At 45.9% G+C, this 20643-nt stretch overlaps 1 protein-coding gene across 1 annotated transcript in view; it reads left to right on the top strand.

Annotated features, from left to right (window-relative positions):
* The window catches only part of MCF2L2 (MCF.2 cell line derived transforming sequence-like 2), a 280804-nt gene extending 261494 nt beyond the window's left edge, over positions 1–19310 (top strand). The window contains exons 28-33 of the mRNA XM_036755690.1: positions 2761–2832; positions 4430–4516; positions 6946–7064; positions 11972–12084; positions 12184–12287; positions 15001–19310. Of these exons, the coding sequence (XP_036611585.1) occupies positions 2761–2832; positions 4430–4516; positions 6946–7064; positions 11972–12084; positions 12184–12287; positions 15001–15098 (593 nt within the window). The 3' untranslated portion in view covers positions 15099–19310. The remainder of the gene's footprint in view (positions 1–2760; positions 2833–4429; positions 4517–6945; positions 7065–11971; positions 12085–12183; positions 12288–15000) is intronic.
* Positions 19311–20643: the final 1333 nt, after the last annotated feature.

Below are 20643 nucleotides of genomic sequence, written 5' to 3'. Positions count from 1 at the left end.
AGACATTCCCTGCCCTTTGGGAGCTTACATTCCAAAGGGGACCTGAAAAGGGGGGGATGGGGAGGGGAAGGGTAATTGGTATAGAGCCTTGTGGATAGAAATTCAGTGGCAGCCTCTGAGAGGCCCAACCACCCTGCCAAGAAAGGGGTGAATGAGGGACTGCTAGATTTCTTGGAAACCCTTCAGAGGACCTGGGCTGATTCCACAATTGGGGTGGGGAAGCTGCAGCATCAAGGCCACATGTGGCCCTGAAGCCAAACTTCACAGAACAAATCCCCTTAATAAAAGTGTTTGTTCTGTAAAACTTGGATTTAGTCATGAGGCTGTACCCAAGGACCTAGAGGGTGAGACCGCAGGTTCCTCACCCCTGCACTAAATGGAGGTTTTCACCATTAATAGGAAGCTCACCTGCAACTCTGGCCAACAATAGGTTTATTGCCCGGCTGCCAAGCCTGCCCCCCACCCCCGCTCCCATGCCATGTCCCAGGACTTGGCATTAGTGGCATTTCAGTGCTAGAAGACCCCTTAACTTCCTGTCCTCACTCCTCTCTTGCCATGGGGTCCTGACCTGTTCCTGAATGCCGCAGATCTGAGCTATCCTCCAAAGCATTGGTGACAGTCCCTAAATCATCTTCCTGAAGAACACGTTTGGACTGTGATAGTCTCCAGCTCAGGATCCTTAAAGCCTCCCTGTTGCCTCTGGGGGAAAAAACCAACCAAAAATTGTTTCTTTTGGTGTTTTAAGCCCTTCTCAGACTGGGTCTGGCCTACCAGGCCCCTCCAGACCTCCAAGTTTGGAAGCCACTCCCTCCTCTCCTTTTCCAAGGCAAAGCTCAGTCCCACCTCCTTTGAGAGCCCCTCAGCCTATGCCTGGCACAGAGTCCGCTCTTGCTAAATTCTGGCTGACTGACTGACCGACCTCAAATGACCTTGTACTGAAAAAAAAAAAAAACCATCTCTCTGATTCCTTTTCACCTCTTGGGAAGTGTAAGAACCCTGAGGGAGGGCACAGAGCGATCTGTGTGTCCTGGTGTGCCCAGAGCCCGGCATTCAGGTGTTGGCTGACTTGGAATAAAGGGTCTCAGTGAATTCAGAGAGAATGTGAGTCAAAGGATCTGGTTCTAACACCCCTTGAAGCCCATGTGACCTTGGTCAAGTCACTTCCCTCCCTGGGTCCCAGCTTCCTCATCTATAAAATGATGAAGGTTGGACTCAATCTGACAGCCTCAGAGGTTCCTTCCAGGCCTGGATCTAAAGTCCCCCACAGGTGACTCTGAACAAGCCCCTTCACCACCTCAGCTTCTTCCTCTGCAAAATCAAGGGGTTGGACTAGATTGATGGCTTCTGTGGTTCCGTCCAATCCTGGAGCAAAGATGTCCTGCCCCGCCCCCCAAGATCCTGAGGCACTGAGGTGGCAATGAGGATATCTAAGCTGCAGCCTCTCCAATCTGTAAAATGGGTCTAGTGATGTCTCCTCCCACTTCCCTTTGTTTCCAGGGAGTCAATTAAACTTGCAAATGTCTCCGTCTCTTCCTGGGGGCTGAATGCAGAGAGGCTTTGACGTGGGAATGAAATCAAAAGCTGTCCTTGACTTAAAAGCATTTAATTTATTAGCCTCCCTGATTTACTCCCTCCCTCTTCCTGAGGCCTCTTGCCAGCTTTGTACAGGTACCAGACCCCTCAGAGGGATAAGTCAAGTCAATGAGCATTTATTAAGCACCTACTGTGTATCAGGTAGGGCAGCTAGGTGGCACAGTGTGATAGAGCATGGGGCCTGGAGTCAGGAGGACCTGAGTTCAAATTCAGCCTCAGACACTTAATAGCTGTGTGACCCTGAACAAACTCTTAACTTTGTTCGTAAATGTAAAATGAGCTGGAGAGGGAAATGCAAAGCCACTCCAGTATCTGCCAAGAAAACCCCAAATCGGGTCATGAAGAGTCAGACACAACCGAAATGGCTGAACAACAACATGTGCTAAGCTCTGGGGATACAGAGACAGTCCCTGGCCTCGAGGAGCTTAGTCGAATTGGGGAGACAACGTGCCAATAATAATGTACAAAATAAGAAATATTCCAGATAAATTAGAGATAATCTCGGAAGAAAGACATTAAGAATTATTAGGCTTCTTGCTGAGGATGGTACTTTGGCTAAGACTCAAAGGAAGCCGAGAAAGCCAGGAAGGAAGGAGTTTCTGGCATGGGAGACAGAAAAAAGCCCAGACAAACATGATTGAAGGTGGATCAGGTTCCAAATGAGGCCCTCTGCAGAGGTTTCTGCTCCAGTAAGATGCCCTTCCTGGGGCTCAATGAAGTTGTCATGCTTCAATGACCTGCTGGTGGAGGGGAGGAGGGGGTGCTTTCTGAGCAGGAGGGAAGGGCCTTCTCACAGTGTAGGGGTGGGCATGAGATGCCAGGTTCAGGGAGAAGCCAATAGGTCAGTTTGACTAAATTGTATAGGGGAGTTAAAGTGAGTAAGAATAGGCAAAGGCCCCATGACCAGGGAACAGGAGGTGGATGATGCTGTAGCCCAGGAAGCTGAGAAGGAGAACCACCAAGTCAGGAGATGTGGTCTATAATCCCGGCTCGTGGGTGACAGAATGCTTGGCCACTGCCTCCATCCCAGGGATGCCATGGGGATCCAGAAGCTTGGGATGCCTCTCCCCTCTGTCTGAACAGCTGCTACTGTGAAAGGAAGCCAGGGTAACATACATAGGCACCGTCTTTTACTGAAATTCTTTTGCATCCTTAAACTTCATCCAGGTCCTCTCGGTCCTGCGGTTAAAGTCAAGAGACATGAAATAAAGAGTGACCCAACACCTCTCGGGTTTGAAGGTACATGCATGATATACTGCATGAAGCCTCCCCAGCCTGGCCTGTGCCCTGGGGACTGGCTGGAGAATGTGCATGTCCCTATGTCCCTTCTCTCCTTGTCATGGGAAGCTCCGGGCTGGATGATGGATATCTGGGTGCCTCCAGTGCTGGCTGTTCCCAAATGATCATGCCTATTCTGTGCAGGTGGTGGGGAAGGAAAAGGAAAGAGCCACAGGTTTCATGCTGGATTTCTTGATATTTTTCCTTCATTCACTTGTGTGCGGAAGGAAACTTCCCAATCAAAGTGATCAACCTCAGAGTCTACCAACCTGGCATTCTCATGACCTGGCAGTTGTTCTCACTTCAGATAAGACTGTAGATCAATGCCATCTCATTCTTTTATAGGGAGTTGGCTGGGGGTGGGGGAGCAGGCAAGGTTAGTAGAAGGCAGAGGCCAATGGATGGTTCTAATTCCCCCGAAACATTGCAACTTGGGAGCTGTGTTCAAGAAGCTTTTGGTGCCCACCACCCTCCTTAAATCCCCATGTACCCATGTATAAAGAGTCATCCTGGCCTCGACCAAACCCCCATACCTCCCACCAGAGTCACAGAGATCCATTTCACCATGTGGGTGAGGGAGAGTGCCCACTGGGGCATCTGCTTGTTTATCGAAGTTTGTGGGGTTCTTTCAAGCCAAGGCAAGGAGCTTGGCAACTCACCATTCTTCCCCCTCCTGTTTGGTACTCGTCTCCAAAGTATAGCTGCATACTGAGACTGAGTGAGTCAACTAGCATGTAAGCACATTCTATACGTCAGGCACTGTGCTAAATGCTGGGGAGACAAAGAAAAGTAAAAAGCCAAAACAAAAGACCCTGTTCCCGGGGAACTCAAAATCTGATGGTCTAAGCCTAGCGTCCCCTATTGAAGCTGATGCGCAAAGCAGACAAAGATACAAACATTTGGGCTGATCTGTTGATTTTAAATGGTCCCATTGGGCCATCTAGCTGACAGAGAGGGGAAGGGCCAAAAGGAAAGCAGAGTAACCCTCTCTGCTGTGATTTCTCTCCCCACCCCAGACCTAGTTTTTCCTAATTGTTCTAATTTTAGTTCACTGGTGGGCTCACTTCCGTTTCACTCATCGTCTTTGGTAACCTCCAACACCCTAGATTATTAGTGTCTCAATTCAAATCACCTGAACCTTGTAAAGTGTAGATAGCTTTGTCTAGAGTGAAAATAGGTCAAGGAGAAAGTTAGAGAGAGAACCCTGCTTCATTCCTCATGGTTGTGTTTTGAGGTCAGTGTTTACCACCCACCACCTTCCGTCGTTTCTCTACCCGTTGCTGTGTTTGTTCTACCTGTGAATGCCCCAGAGCTCGGAAGTCTTTGTGTTTTTGTTTTGTTTTTTGTTTTTTGAGCATGTGTCTGAAAGTTGGAAGTTCTCCCACCTTTCAAGGAAGCAAACTCAATTTTAAAAGTTGATGTGTCAAAGTTGATTATTTCACAGGGGCTTGTGAATTTGTATCTGGTTTTCTGGGGCTTGTTTCTTTTTCTTTTCTTTCTTTTTTCTTTTTTTTCCTGAAGGATTTCCATTACAAACAAAGTCTGCTTCCTGTCTCAGATGCTTTTGAGAATTCCATCCTGGCCCAGACTAAATGCAGTGGCAGACCCAGCACCAGAACGGTACCCAGATCTGCCTCCCAGACAGGTAGGAGGTCCTCTCGCCTCTTCGGCTCTTTATCCTTTCTCTCAGCGAGCTCATGATGGACCCAATCACCAACCCAGATCCCCATTCCCAGCACTCATCCCTCTCCCATGGATCTATCCTCATATTACCACTTGCATGCTCTATGTTTGTCACCTGACAGCCCCAGAGGCTTCTCAAACTCAATGTGAACAAAACTGAACTCATTGTCTTTCCTCCTCTTCACTTCTCTGGGCCCATCAAGGGCACCATTATGCTTCCCATCACTCAGGTGGCTCTTCATTCTCACCCCCATATTCAATCAGCTGTCACGTCTTATTTATTCTACCTTCTTGACACCTCAGCATCCATCTTTTTCTCAGTCAATCAATCAATAAGCATTTATTAAACACTGCCTTTTAGCACTACTAGCATCTGACACTGTGCTAGGAATGAGAATAAAAATATAAAACAGTGATGGTCCTTGCCCCCAAGGGGCTGATATTCTTCTCACAGGTGAGTACATACAGCATGGTAAGGTGAGTACATACAGAATCTACACAAAAGAAGCAATTCCAGGATGGAGGGAAGAAACAAAGCTTCTGGAAGGAAATGGTTCTTGGACTGAGCATTGAAGGGATCTGGGGGACAGTGCAGGCCTGCATCAACTCTTCCCTGTCTGTTGCCCTAACCATCTCAATGGTCTCCCTGACTTTCCTTTCTCCAACCCTTCGTCCACACAGCCACTAAAATGATATTGTCTCCATGTCACTCCCCCACTCAGGAAGTTTCAATGGCTCCCTATTGCATCCAGGATCAAATACAAATGCCTTGGTTTGACATTTAAAGCCCTTCACAATCTGCCTCTAGCCTATCTATCCAGGCTGATTTCTCCTCTTCCCACACTCCACACCCTAGCCAGATTGGACCACACAATAGTCCATCTCCCCTATTCTTGGAATGTTCTCTTTCCACACCTGCGCCTCTTGGAACCCAGAGCACCCTTCAAGGCTCAGCTCTACTGCTTTCTCTTTCAAGAGGCGTTTCCTGATTTCCCCAGTAGTTATTGTACATACCCCACCAATCCCTGCCCAAATCAAGCCTGCTATTCATTTTTAATGTCATTTCATTTTTATGTATTCTATTTTTACTTATCTGTGAACATGTTATATACAGTAGAGTGTAATCTACTTGAGGGCAAAAACAGTCTTAATTTTCTATTTCTAGCACCAACTACAGTGCCTAGCATTATTAAGGGTTAAGTATGAATCATTCAACAAGCAATTATTAAGTGTTTACTATGTGCCAGGCCTGGGGCAGCTACAGTGCATAGAGCACTGGATAGACTCATCTTCCTGAGTTCAAATCCAGCCTCAGACACTTACTAGCTGTGGGACCCTGGGCAAGTCACTTCACCCTGTTTGCCTCAGTTTCCTCATCTGCAAAATGAGCTAGAGAAGGAAATGGCAAGCCATTCCAGTATCTTTGCCAAGAAAACCCCAAATAGGGTCACAAAGAGTTGGACAGGACTCAACAACCACAAAAGAGAGTTTGGGACAGGACAGGTAGATTTTAGAGTTGTCAGCATAGAGGCTGTAATTAAATCCAGGGGAGCTGGCGGGATTACTGACTGTAGTAATGCAGAAGGAGAAGAGAAGAGAAGAGGGCCCGGGACAGACACCCCTAGAGCGTGCGGCTTGGAAGAGATAAGGCAAAGCAAAGAGAGAAGGAATAGTCAGATAGGGTGGGAAGACAACCAGGAGAGATCCATGTTCTGAAAGCCTGGAGAGAAGAGAGTGTCAAGGACAAGTGATCAGCAGCGTCAGAGGCTGCAGAGGAGAATGCCTCCTGCCAGGTGGAGATTCAGAGAGAGAAGAGAAATGCTGTGTTCCTCCTTTCTCCTCATCTGCTCATCTGAACTCTCATCATCTTTTAAAACCCAACTCAAACCCCATTCCCTGGACAAAGTCTTCTCTGGCTACCACAGTCCATACTGTAGGGATCTGTTCTACCCCTCAGTTCTGGGAGGAGAGAGAGACAGAGAGAGACAGAGACAGAGAGAGACAGAGAGACAGAGACTGAGGCGGAGAGAGAGAGACAGAGACAGAGAGAGGAGAACAGAATGGACAGGCTGAGACACAGAGATAGAGGCACAGAGACAGTCAGAGGCAGAGAGACAAATGTAGAAACAGAGAGACAGAGACAGAAACTGAGAGAGAGGGAGAGAGAGAGAGAGAGACAGAGAAAGAGAGAGAGGGCATGCCTGGGCTAGTTACAATTTGGTCCAGCTTCTTTTCAATATTTCAGATTATGACAGAAATTGGCTCCTGGGGAACGGAACTAAATGCTGTCCAGCCTGCTGCAGCCATCCTGCCATTGGCCTTTGAGTTCTGCTAGTTGACCCCATTGAAAGCACTCTGACTTAATTCTTCACTTTGTTTTCTTTTGCCAAGGCTGGCCCAGCAGGCAACTTCCCTCAATGGATACCTTTGAGGATTTTGAAGTCATCCCCTCCAGTACAGATGAACTCTCCAACTCTTCAGACTTGGAAGAAGACACCAGCACCCATAATGTAATATTTTGCTTGCTTTCTTTTTTTCCTCTTATATTCTTCATTATCTGTCTTCCTTCCCTTCTTCTTTCCTTCCCTTCCTTCCTCCTTCCTCCCTCTGTTCCTTCCTTCTACACTACCTTCTTTATTTCCTTGCTTCATACCTCCTTCCCTCTTTCCCTCCCTCCCTTCCTTCCTCCCTTCCTCCCTCTCTCCCTTTTTTCCTTCCTTCCTTCCTTCTGTCCTTGCTGCCTTCCTTCCTTCCTTTCTTCCTTCTTCCCTTCTCTCCTTCCTTCCCTCTCCTTTCTCTTGTCTCCTCTCTGTATACCTGTGACTGCCCACTTGTGCTAACTCACAGGCACTTAACCAAGCATTTGACAGGCCCCGTTTGTCCATCCCGTCTCAGGAATCAGACAAAACCAGGTGGAAGACTATGATCTCTTTGCAATGACTATGGTACTGGCCTTGGAGTCAGGAAGATCTGGGTTCAAATCCTACCTCTGATACCTACTAGCTGTGTGACCCTGGGCAAGTCAGTTCATCAAAAAAAAAAAAAAGGAGGGCAGGGTAAGGCTGCAAGGATATCAATGGAGTCAACCTCCCAGCCCTATTGTGAGGCTCTGGTGAGATAACAGCTCTTAAGAGCTTTGTAAACCTTCAAGGGCTCTAGGAATGTTGGTCCCTATTGTGAGTCTTGGTGCTTCATTGGTAGTGATGAAGGTATGATCAGGCTCAGACAGCTCTAGAGGACTGATGTCTTCCTAGTGGATTGTGGGCCAGTGCAGACCCCAACTTTTTGAGGGGCCAAGAAAGCAGGGCCCAGCCACCATTAGAAACTGCCCTGCCTGGTGGAATTGGCCTCCCAAGACTTTGACCAGCCTGATGAATGAATGCCATCCTAGCTCAGTCCCTCAAACACATCCTTTTTGAGTCATACGTAAGTTCAGGTTCACAGGGTCATAGACTCTTAGAGCTAGAGGAATCTCTGTCCCTCATTTCACCCATTAGGAAACTGAGACCCAGAGAAGGAGATTGGCTTGCCCAAGGCCGCACAGGTAGTAATGCTAGAGTGGCCCCACACCACTTGCTTCCTATCACAATAGCACAATGGTGGGTGCTATCATCATTCCCCCTACCAAACTTCTTCCTAGCTTCCAGGATGCCATAAGTGTGAAGCAACACAGGAAAGGAGCACTTTATTCAGGGCTTAGGACATCTGAGCCTGGCTCCTCTGTGGGGATAACTGTGTCCTCTGGCAAGTGGCCCTTCCACTCTGGGTCATCTACCCCAGTTATAGGATGGAGAAGTAATGCCATCAGCCTCCCAAACACCCAGAGGATAGAAAGTCTGGAAGGGAGATGTTAAACAGGATGATTGGGTGGAATTCTGTTCTATTCTGCAGAATGTCCCCTTTCTGTTATCTGTCCCCTTCCACTGCCACCCTGCACAGACATATACTCTAGCAATGGCCTCCTGATTGGTCCTCTGCCTCCTGTTTCTCCCCATTCCTGTCCATCCTCCATTCAGCTACACAAGTGATTTCCCTAAAGCACAGGTTTAACTATGTTACCTCCCTACTCCATAAACTCCACTGGCTCCCTATTGCCCCCAGAATCAAACATCAGATCCTCTCTTTAGCTCCTAAGTCATTTACCACCTAGCCCCCTCCTACCTTTCCAGCTGTGTAGACAGCATCTTGAAGGACAAACACAGGGTGCTGGGATCATAAGCTTGGGAGGGAAGGGCCCTTCCTTACCCTTGGCCTCCCTCTACATTCTCTATGATCCAGTTACATCGGCTCAGTTGCTCTTCACACAAGACACTTCATCTCTTGCCTCCAAGCCTTTGCCCTATCCCCCATGCCTAGAAAGCTCTTTTCCTCCCCTCTACCTTTTAGTTGCCCTGGCTTCATTCAAAAGTTCTACCTTTGACAGAAAACTTTTCCTGGTCTCCCCTGACCTGCCTTCCCCAACCCCCCACCTCAGCTTCCCACTACTCTATACATCTACTTATACTTTATCATTTACATATTCTCTCACCCTTTTGAAGATGAACTCATCATTAAGGGTGGGGTTGGTGTCTTTGTCTTTCTTTGTATTCCCGGCACTTAGCACAGTGCACCACAAGTAGTAAGTATTCAGTAAATGCTTCCGGACTGACTAGACACTAGGACAAGTACAAAGTTTAGATATTCATTCATCCATTGATTCAGCCAGCATTCATTAAACATCTACTCTGTGATAGGCACTGGGTTAGGCTGGAAATACAAAGAGGTGCCTGCCCTATGAACTTTATGGGCAATCTCCTGGTAGTGAAGGGGGGAAAATAGGAAATACAAAGTAATTTCTGGAAGGAGAGCACCAGCATCTAGAAGATCCAGTTGGACTTTCTGTTGGAGGCAGCACCTGAACTGAGCCTGGAAGAGAACCAGGGATTCCATGAGGTAGCGATGAGGAGGGAGTGAGTGCATTCCAGGCATGAAGTATAGTAAATAATATATAATATATAGTATAATATAAATATATAACATATAGTATAATATAAAAGTATAGTAAACCTGTGTGGGGAAGCAGAAGGCTAATTCTAAGAGCTTTGGAAGCAGAGCAATCGATATCATATCCCAGGAGCAAGAGGAAGCCACAGGAGCTGCCTCGTGAGCCCGAGAAAGGCGTGATCAGACCAACACTTTAGGAATATGCGTTTTTTAGATGGTGGAGAATAAATTGGAGAGAATCAGAGCTGGAAAGGAGCTCTGGGACCATCTCCTTTATACAGATGGGGAAACATGCCCATAGAGACAAGGTGACTTACCCAAGGACATGTAATAAGTGATAATTAGTGGCAAAAACACAATTTGAACTTGAGTCCCCCAAATCCAAATCCATAATGTAATATTTTTGTTCTTTCTTTCTTTCCACTACATCAAACAGAGAGACTGGATGCATGAGTATACAGACCTTTCCCTCAGGATGTTCAGAATCTAGTCACTTACACAGGGCTGAATGTTGGAATATGTGTTATTTTTACAGGTATATTTTGTGATAGGTAAGAGGAGAGTGCCTACAAGATTGAATGTACCACTTAAATCTTTTTTTTTTTAAAATCTGAGTTCTGTTTCAAATGGCCTAAGAGAATTTGGTCTATTAAAAAAAAACAAGACAGTGAAATCTTTTTTCTCGAGTCCAGTGTCCTTTCAGAAATAATCCTCCTCCCCCTATTGCAACACACGATTTTGGCCTCACAAGATTTCTCAAAGGTTCGTTGTGTGGTGCTCTTTAACACTCAGTGACAGTGTACCCCTACATGATCAAAGTTGGGGCAGCTTTGCCGGTGTGGAACCCCACCTGCGCCAGATGGGAGCAGACCCCTCCAAAAGCAGCAGCTAAGTCCCGGCTCCTTCACCCAGCTTCAACCCTGCTCCTTACCTTTTTCTTCTGCCAAAAATAAAATAATGATTTTCTTTTACCTGCCTTGACCAGAATGTTTTATATGTATCTGAGACATTCCTTTTTTTATAATTTTTGGGAGGGGGGAGGAAGGGGGCAGCAATATTGAAAAACAACCAACAGAGAGTGACAGGATCAAAGGTTTATGGGTAGAAGGGACCCTACTGCACATTTAGTTTGACCCCTCTCTTTTTTATAGACAAGGAAACTGTGACCCAGACTAGTGGATTAGTGGATTGCACAGGGTCACATGAGTAATAATTAGCAAAGCCAGGATTTGAACCCAAATTGACTCCAAATTCAATGTTTCTTCTATCATTCCATGCCTTGTCAATCATCACAAGCCTGAGGAAGAGCTTTATACCTCCATATCCTAAATGAATAGGAGAAAGAATCCATATTACTGGCCACTCCCCCCAATGAGGAGCCCCAGCTCTGGGTTCAGGAAGACAAGATTCAGCCTAGGGGAAGCTTAGCCCCTCAAAAGAGAGAGCTGAGCTTTCCTCTTAGTCTAAAACTCACTGACCCCACCCTGGAGTTCTGGGAAACATCTCTACCACTTACTTGGTAGATGCGGCTCATGTCTGGGATCTTCCCCCAAAAGAATAGGATACTGAAGGGTACTCAGTGTACAAAGTAGTTTTCAGGCTTGGAGAAGGTAACTATCCACTACCAAAAGAAATGTTCAAAGAAAAAAAACTCATAAATGTGCATTAATAAATACTTAGAACATGAAATTAATAAGTCATCACCCTATTACAGCTGCCTCCCCTCAGCCTCCTCCCACCCCCCACCGCCCCCGAAGTGCTGAATGGACATTTCAATAGGTTTTATTCATCCTTAATTAATTAATTAATGAACTTCTTCCTGGAAGTGATCATATTCTCCTCTGAGAAGTCCTTGTGGAAATTATTTCCTGCTGGGCATCCATCACCCCAACCTCTCGGACTTGAGAGGTTACTGTCGGGGCTGGAAACATTCCTTTCTCACAATTGATGGTCAGTGACCTGAGCTCAAGAAAAACAATGGAAGGGACGCTGAGGTCCATTCTCAAGCTCACCTAGGCATATCCTTGCTGCCATGCTTGTGAAGCCACCGAGAGATGCTGTTGGGGATGGAGAGAGGAAAGAAATCCACTCCTTCCCCTATTGGAAGTCCAAGGGGGAGCTGGCAATGGTGTTGTCCTAACAGAGGTTATCGTGGAGATTTTTTTTTATTTTTGTTTTAATAGCTCTTACATCAAATTTGGCGGCAGCTCCTCCTAACTGGGTCACCAACAATCTTCGGCACAGCCTCCAGTCACAGGAATATGCAGAGCTCAAGTTGTGGTTTACCATAGAATGAAGACTCTTCCCTTTCTCATTATCCTCATTAAGTGGCCTATTGATTGGGTTTCCATTCATGCCCACCTCTGAGCTACTCAGATGCCCTATTTTGGATGGGGTAGCTGCACTCTGAGGTAGGCTGTTCCTTTCCTTCCAGGTGTCCGGCCTTTTCCGAGTAGAGGGCAGTTATGAAACCTGCTCCCCAGACTCTCTCACCCTGGAGGATGGTGACTTGGTGCAGTTTGTACAGGAGGGAGAAAATGGACAATGGTGAGTATGGAGACATGAAAGGTGATAAGGAGGAAGAAGAGGGCGAGCATATTTTTTTTTTAATTCTCTGATTCCCTGAATTTCTTTTTGGCATTTCAGGTTAGTAAAGAAATTGGTTTCTGAGAAAAGTGACTGGGTGCCCTCCAGTCTTCTTCATCCTGCAGGTGTAGATGGTGACCAGGTTCAGAAAAATAATAACACAGGTAAGCACCAGTCAAGAAACAGGGTGGTGGGCATGCCTCAGGAGAGACCCAAGTTTGAATTCCACCTCCCACACTTACTAGCTGTATGACCTTGAGCAAACTAACCTGTCTCCATTTTGCCATCTGTAAAATGGGGATAATAAAGAAGCACTTGTTAAGAACCCACTATGTGCCAGGCACTTTGCAACCGTTATCTTTACAACAACCCCATTTTACAGTTGTGGAAACTAAGGCAAACAGCCATTGATTTGTCCAAGGTCACATAGCTAGTCCAAAGGCTAGATATGAACTGAAGTCTTCCTGAATCCAGACCCAGTGCTCTCTATCCACTGTGCCACCTAGCTGCCTCAAATGATAATATCTGGATTATTTACCTCATAGGGTGGTTTGTAGGGGATCAAATGAGACAAAGTATATAACAATATACAAGTGAAACAATGTACATAATGAGATAATGTATATAAGCATTCTTTGGAACCCTTAAAGCATCATATTAAAGCCCACTATTACTATTTTGAATGAATGAAAAACTGTTCTTAAGCTCCTACTATGTGTTTAAATAAGAGGTGGCAACAGGTATAGAGGAATGGTCACCAGGGAAGGGTGTTCTGGCCTGGGTCTTCCCATGGGATGGAACAGTCCAATGTCACTATCACTAACATATTCTGTATCTCATACCTTAGGGACACAAGGATAGTGAGACAGTCTCTGACCTCAAGGAGAGATGGCAGGATCCTAGAACTAGAGCTGCAGAGGCGCTTTGAGCTCTTCTAGCCCAACCCCATCATTTTACAGATGTGGCTCAAGTTAAGTGACTTGTTCAAGGTCACAGAGCTGGAAAGTGTCCTAGGCAGGATTCTTACTCCTGGGCCACTTTCTGTCCACTATCCCTCACTCTCTCTCAGCCTATACTTTGGTTTGTTTTTTATGACACTCTTTCTCTTCTTGATATTTAACTAAAAAGTTCCTCCTGTCTCTATTCTCCATGAAACATGGTAGAACCATAACAGCATTGATCTCCAGATGAGACCTCCCAGTGTGCTCAGACTTCAGAGCTTAAAGAGTGTGTGTGTGTGTGTGTGTGTGTGTGAGAGAGAGAGAGAGAGAGAGAGAGAGAGAGAGAGAGAGAGGGAGTGACAGAGAGAGAGAGAGAGAGAGAGAGAGAGAGTGTGTGTGAGTGTGTGTGAGTGAGAGAGAGAGGGAGAGAGAGAGAGAGAGTGAGAGTGAGAGAGAGTGAGATTTGAGCCTGGGTCTTCCAAGGTTGTCTATCCCTACTACGTTGTGGTGTTGGGCACTTTGTATTAAGAGCAAGAGTGAAACAAGTCCATGCTTTCAAGGAGCTTACATTCTAGCAAGGGCAAACAACATGTATGTATGTACCCAGGTATATGCAAGACATAAATGTATGGTAATTGGCTTATAGACACTCTGAAGAGTGGGTCACTTAGTCAAGAAGCATTTATTAAGTGCCAGGAACTGGGCTAAGCCCTGGGGATACAAATAGAGGCAAAAGACAGTCCCTGCCCTCAAGAAGCTCCCAATCTAATGGAAGAGACAAGAAACAAATGGATGCAAATGATCTATAGACAGGATAAATTGGAAAGAATTACAAGATGCAGCACTAGAATTCATAGACATTGGGAAAGACTTCCTATAGAGGATGGAATTTGAAATAGGACTTCTAGGAAGCCAAGAGATGGCAGTGAGGAGGAAGTGCATCCCAGGCATGGGGGGCAGCCAGGAAAAATGCCCAGATCTGAGAGATGGAGTGTATGAGATGGTATTTGTAAAAAAAAAAGTGTTAACACAGTGCCTGGCACATAGATGGTACTCAATTAAACACTGATTGCCTTGTGCATGTTCATTGTTCATGTGCAAGGGAACCAATATCCCTGGAAGTCTAAGGACTGGCCCAAGGTCATATACCACACAACCTCCAGAGATAAGTCCCTTCCATAACCACTGTCCCACCTGAAGGCCCACCTGTCACCCAGCAGTAAGGAAACACTGAGTCTTCCCAATTGGCAGTTTTGATGGCTGAACTCCCCAAATGCCATTCAGTAATGGTGGATCCTTTACACTGGGAGCTCTTAACCTTTTTGTGTGTTATGGACCTCTTTGGAAGTCTAGTGAAGCCTGCAGACTCCTTCTCAGAATAGTGGTCTTAAATGTACAAAGCAAAATACCTAAAATTCCAAAGGAAACCCATTATATTAAATTGTTTTGGTTAGTTTTTTCCCATCCAAATTCATGAACCCCTTGAACTCTTTTGGTGAATCACTTAGTGTATCAGATGACTGACTCCAGGCTAAGAACTCTTGCTCCTTTACATTTATCCTTTGCCTGGTAGCAGAAAATGATCCCACATGCTGGGAAGATCACTCCGTCTATGTTCCCCCAGCCAATAGAATGTCAGTTCCTTGACAGTAGGGATAGCTTAATTTTCTGTGTTGGTGTCACCAGTGTCTAGCACCATGTCTGGCACACCATAGGCACTTAATAAATGCTTGTTGATTGATTGATTGGTGAAGCTAAATGGTCCTCTAGCTGGTGCCCTCCACACCCTCAAAGCTAAATCTTCCGTTCCTTTAGAAGCTTTTCAGACTCCCCTTGGCCACCACCCACCCATATAATAATAAAAATAATGGTGCTAACAATAATAATAGCAGTAATAGCTTTCATTTACCAGATCTCGTGTGTCCTTGTGTTGCAGAAACATATCCCGATTCCCATGATCCAGGGATAACAGACTCAGAAAGGAAGAACAAACTTGTGCAAAGACTGTCGGCTGCCCAGAAGGCTGAGAGCTGAGCCTGCCTGCCCCTCTGCCTGCTCAGGCCATCTCCTCCATCCATCTCTTACCTTTGGTTTTGCTTTGGACATTTTACTCCCCCTCCCCCCACCCCACTCGCATCCCTTTTCCCTGGACACTGAGTCTGTCCAGACTTTCTGGGAAACTCCAGACTCCCAGATCTACTGGAATCACTCCATCTGGTCAATAAGTGGAAGCAAAGGAAGTCTTTTTCAGGATTCAAGACAAAAACAAAGGCCTCCTAATTGTTAGTGGGACCATCCAAGGACGTTGTCCTAAGTTTGGTCAGCCACCAGTGATGTGTTAGCCAGGGCCTGACTGTTTGGCAAAACCTCTGGAATCAAATCAATGGGGGCTGATCACCGCCCTTGGGAACACCCCTTTTCCTCACCCAAAGTATCAATGATGTCCCATCCTGTGTTATGATTTCTCAACAAAGGTGTTCCTGAGAAGCAGGAGGGGGCTGCATGAGACAGGCCCTGCTCTGGGAAGGTGAGCCAAGCACAGGTGTTGACAGAGAGGGAGAACAGGGAAATCACTATCCAGATCACCTGCCCAGTGAGGCTGGTTGCCCTCTGGCTCACTGTGGGGCAAAGGGAGGTAATTTGGACAGCAACTGGACCTTTGCTTACCCTGGCGCCAAAGCTCATCTAGGATGACCATTAGCAATGAGGTCAATGACCCTGCTCATACTTGAGGCTAGACCAGGTTTACATTTGGGGCCTCTTCAGTGTTTCCCCTTACGAGAGGCTGACCACTAGTCATTGTCCTCACCAGTATCACCCAGTGACATCAGGACTCAGCCTCCTCTTGCACTCACATGCCTGTTACTGAAGTGTGGGGGAGTGGAGAGGGAGGAAGCTCATCTGATAGGAATGTATCCCATACTTATTCTTGTGCCCTGTATCTGGAGGGGGCAAATGGACCATAGATCCCAAACTGCCCTTCTACCTGGAGAAGCCTCATGGTGCTAGGGAGTATGTGCTCCTATGTCTAGGAAAGGAAGACTTCAGCTCTCATGAAAATAATGTCATTTACAGGAAACCTGCCTGGAAGGTGTGATTCAATGGCAAGAGGGGGATGTAGGGAAGGGAAGTAAACTCCAGGAAGGATTTTTAAGGACTCCTGATAGACATCTCCTGCTCATTCTTCCTCTCTCTCCCCAACAGCCCTCCATCTTCACTTCAATAAGGTTCCATCCACTGCTCTCCACAAAGAGATGGATGGGCCCCATAGGACAGGCAGGGGTGTGGGGAAGAGGCAGGGTGGCCCTTTGTTATCCCAAAGAAATCATCCTCACCTGTGATCACACTAGCCTTACCTGGCTCCAGCTCAGAGACGGAAGAATGAGGCTCAGCAGGAGTCATTCATAGGCTCTATTCACAGTGAGCCAAGGAGGAGGGAAATAGCCCTGAGCTAGTGAAGCAGAGACTGATGGGAAACTTGTTGATTTCCTGATTTTCTGCCTTGGAGAATGATCAGGAATTGTTTTTTTATCCCAACTAGGCTCACAGACCCTCAGCAAGAAATTAGAGGGCACATCCAGCTCCACGGGAGATGCCCCAATATGGCAAGTCAGACAGTCCTCCGGTCTCCTGGCTATATTTGGCAACCTAGTATCTCTTCTCTGCTATCATAGGCCAAACAAAGGCATCCCCAAACTGCCCTTGACCCAACCGTTGGTGTGTCTGTTTTCTATCCAGCTCAGCTGTCTGATATATTTGAATGATTCTATGCCAGGAGATGCCACTCGGATATATTTTTGGTCGTTGTAGTGGCGGTGGCAGTACTCTCCAGCTTAGTAACCAATGACTTCAACCACCTCATCCCTTCCAGTCCCATGGTATACAACCCAATGTGAACCTAACCAAAATTCAGTTTCTCAGAGCAGGCAATTTTTGCCACCCGAATTTGGAAAGCACCTGAGTTTTGGGGAGACTGTAAATTAAGTCACATTAGTTTATGAACACTCAAATGCACAGAGACACAGGGACAATTTGTCATTTGTCTTTCTGGGCTTTCACACTCTTCCTGGGGAGCTGAGCAGAATTCTTCCTGAGTATAAGCAGATGAATTTGCCCTATAGAATAGTATAAGGTGAGAATTTACTAGAGTTGAATACAAGTACCAGTTGCATGCTCTAATCATTTGAGAAAGGAAATAGCCATGTGAGGGAGAGAAAGGCTCTGGGAAATGATGAGAGGCCAGTTGGGAGGTGCCTGCAAGGACTCCCAGACTTCTCCTTTGATCTTGCCAGTCTATTCCTCCCATATGTGGGTTGGGGAATTATTGGTTCTTTCGAGACCCATATTCCCCCATGCCAAAATCTGCACTTTCTATTTGATGAGTATAAAGGCCAAAAAATATTCCTTCCCACCCTGAGTCGTCTGGAGTCTCCTCCTAAGAGGGTACACTCCAGCCTCTAGTCCACAGTCACCTCCCTGACCTGGACGGGTTTTTCCCCACTCATCCTCCCTTCTCTCACTGGCTGCTGGGATGACCCCAGAAACCACTTGGAGAGAGGGAGGCTTCCTTTCCTTTTTTCTAGAGGACTCATCCTGCTTTCCCCAAGATCTCTTCAGCTTAATGGAATGCCTGGCTGGCCACCACTTCTCTTGAATCCCCAAGTTTTATGAAAATAGTTGGACCAATCTGAAGAGACTTCAAAGAAATAAGTCCAATATTTATGACTAGATGTTTTCTATCCCTCCTGTATCACTGAATGTTCTGTGTGATTCTATTGGGATTCTCTCTGTAATTAGTACTTAATGCCCCTGTGTTAGTGCATGCATCTCCCCGGTGGTGGTGCTCAAGGCCCCTTCTTAGCCATTATTACTGAAACTGCAGGTCTGTGATTTTCATTTTTCAAAATCAGTCTTTTTCTGCAAACCCAACATTTTTTTCAGACTCAGTTTCCCCATCTCAGCAGATTTCTGGACTTTGACTCAACTGCTTTGTCTTTCAACCATTCTAAGCTTTCCATCTTCTATAATGGCTTGTTGGGTTGTTTATTTTAATGTAGATTGGCAAGAAACATTTTGTTTGTTGCCAGAAGGGGCAAAAAAATGTCAGGACTCTGTGTCTCAGCAGGGCTTTAATGTATCAGGCTTTAGAAAATGTGGAGAGAGGTGGAAGGAGGTGCTGTGGGGTGGGGGTAGGGTGGAGCCAGGCCTCTTGGGCCCGGAGCCAGGCCTCTTGGGCCCATATCCAGGAGAGACTGCTCACATTTCAGAAGAACTTCATTTTCACCTTCCCATTCTCTCCTTTCTAGCCATGTACAAGGGCAATTCTTTTCTCTCTGGCACGGAGAATGCCTTCAGATAACAAGGAAGTCTTCAAGGACCTCCATGGAATGATGATGTTAGATTGGGGGTGGGGGAAGCTGGGAGGGTTTGTAATTATTAAATAAAGGGTCTGGGCGCTGCTCTGTTCTATGTCATTCTGTTCACCTTTGCCAGGACAATCTTTTCTGCAGTGTGTTATTTTCCGGTAAACAGGGAACTATTAACTAGTGCATTACAATCCACACACTGTGCAAACTGGCATCATGAAATGCCAGGTGAGATGGCTCCTCTGTAAGCTCTCCCACCCTCAACCAAACCCATGGGCCTTCTCCCACCACTAGCCAGCAGGCTCGGCCACTTTGCACTCTGCCCACAAGCAAGAGAAAAGTCACTTTAGTAGCTAAACTTTGTTCTAAAATGCTCCAAGGTTTGGAACAGGTCCTGAAGGAGAAGGATCAAGAAGGCTTATGCCATTTGTGAGTCCTTTGGCCAAAGTGTGAGGTTGTCAGAAGGACAATCGAGGACCCCAAGAAGCTGTGGGTGGCTTATTGAAGTCAGCCTTCCATTAGTCAGAAACCACCTCACCCTGAGGACTTGTCTAAACCACTGACACTTGCAAAAGTTTGTGATTCTTTTGTTTTTTTTTTCATTGTTGAAAGATGAAGTTATTTATATATTGTTATTGGGAAGAGGATCAGACAGGGGCCAGAGCTCGGAATTCTGCTGTTAAGTTGTCTGATTGTTTGGGCTGAATTTGCTTTGTTTGGGGTTTGTTTCAAGTTTGGATTTAGGGGTAATTTTTTTTTGCCAGAATTGAATGTATGAGTTTATACCTTAAAAAAATGTGTGAAGCCAATTTTTCTGTAAATATGCCATGATGTAGGACAATGCTTTGTTTGGACTTTATAAAAATGATACCTACAGTAATGCAAAAGCCTCTGTGTGTGTTTTTTGAAATTATTGAAAATGACAACCTTGGATGTGACTAAGGTAGGTGCATGTTTCTGACGAGGAGGGTGCTTTCCCCATTCCCCATCTGCTTTCTCCATTTCTACAGTGGGGAAGAAAAGTCAGGCTGAAGAGAGCCTGAACAAAGAGGTCAGCTAAGACCACTAGCAATGCCAATCTCTAACTTCCACTCTGGGCCTCACTGTGACTAGGACAACCCTGTGACTGGTCTCTGGCAAATTCCTTGTAAGGAGTGGTTATTGCAAACTTCTCCCACAGATAAGAAGGGGCCAGATTGGGAAGGGTTTTAAAAGCTCAACAGAGGATTTTATCTGTGATCCTAAAGGTAATAGGCCAGTACAGAGCTGGAAAGGACATTGGAGGCCATACCCAACTCCCTCATTTTATAGATGAGAAAATAGGCTGAGAGAAGATAAGACATTTCTCAAAAAGTTCCTTCATCAAACTAGATAAAATCTTAACAAAACACATGAGAAAACAAATGACCAAGACTCTCCAGGGCCCCACTGGGGGATCCTGTGGTGGCAAGGGGGTGGACAGCTGACAAGAATTTTGTATTTCTAGACTTTAAAACATTTTATAACATGGTTATCACCAAAGCAGAAAGTCAACATAATATTGTGGATAGTGGGCCAGCCTTGACATCAGGTTGCCTAAAGAGGGGCAGCCTGACTCAGGTTGGAAGTAGAGTAGTTCAAAGCTTTCATGTCTACCAGTAGTGGGGTTGGGTCCATGAGTAGTCCCTAAATTTCTAAACTGGGTCAGATAGGGAGACTCAGTCCTTAAAAAAATTTAGAGGAAAGAAGGAAGAAGAAAGAAGGAAGGAAGGAAGGAAGGAAGGAAGGAAGGAAGGAAGAAAGGAAGGAAGGAAAGAAGGAAGAAAAGAAGGAAGGAAGAAAAGAAGGAAGGAAGAAAAGAAGGAAGGAAGGAAGGGAGGGAGGGAAGGAAGGAAGAAAGGAAAAGGAAAAGGAGGAAAAATGGAGCAAGGAAAGAGGGAGGGAGAGGGAAAATTAGGAATAAAAATAGACAAGCTCAATTAATAGTGCTTGTGATAGACATTGATGTTTATGTCATGACTCATTATCCAAACACCGACTACCATAATACAGCATTTTCATAGTGATTTATTTCCATTAGTGACAGCAGAGCCACCATATTAGGTCCCTGATGCCTCAGTCCCCAGTGTGAAGGTAATTGAGATGGTATTCAGGCCAAGGACCCTCAGAGGTGACACAGCCATTACTAAAATATAGAAGGCATAACTTCTAAGATATGTCAAGGAGGGGAAAAT

Source organism: Trichosurus vulpecula, chromosome 4 (genome assembly GCF_011100635.1).
Source record: "Trichosurus vulpecula isolate mTriVul1 chromosome 4, mTriVul1.pri, whole genome shotgun sequence".
NCBI lineage: Eukaryota > Metazoa > Chordata > Mammalia > Diprotodontia > Phalangeridae > Trichosurus > Trichosurus vulpecula.
This window is presented reverse-complemented; position numbering and strand designations above follow the sequence as displayed.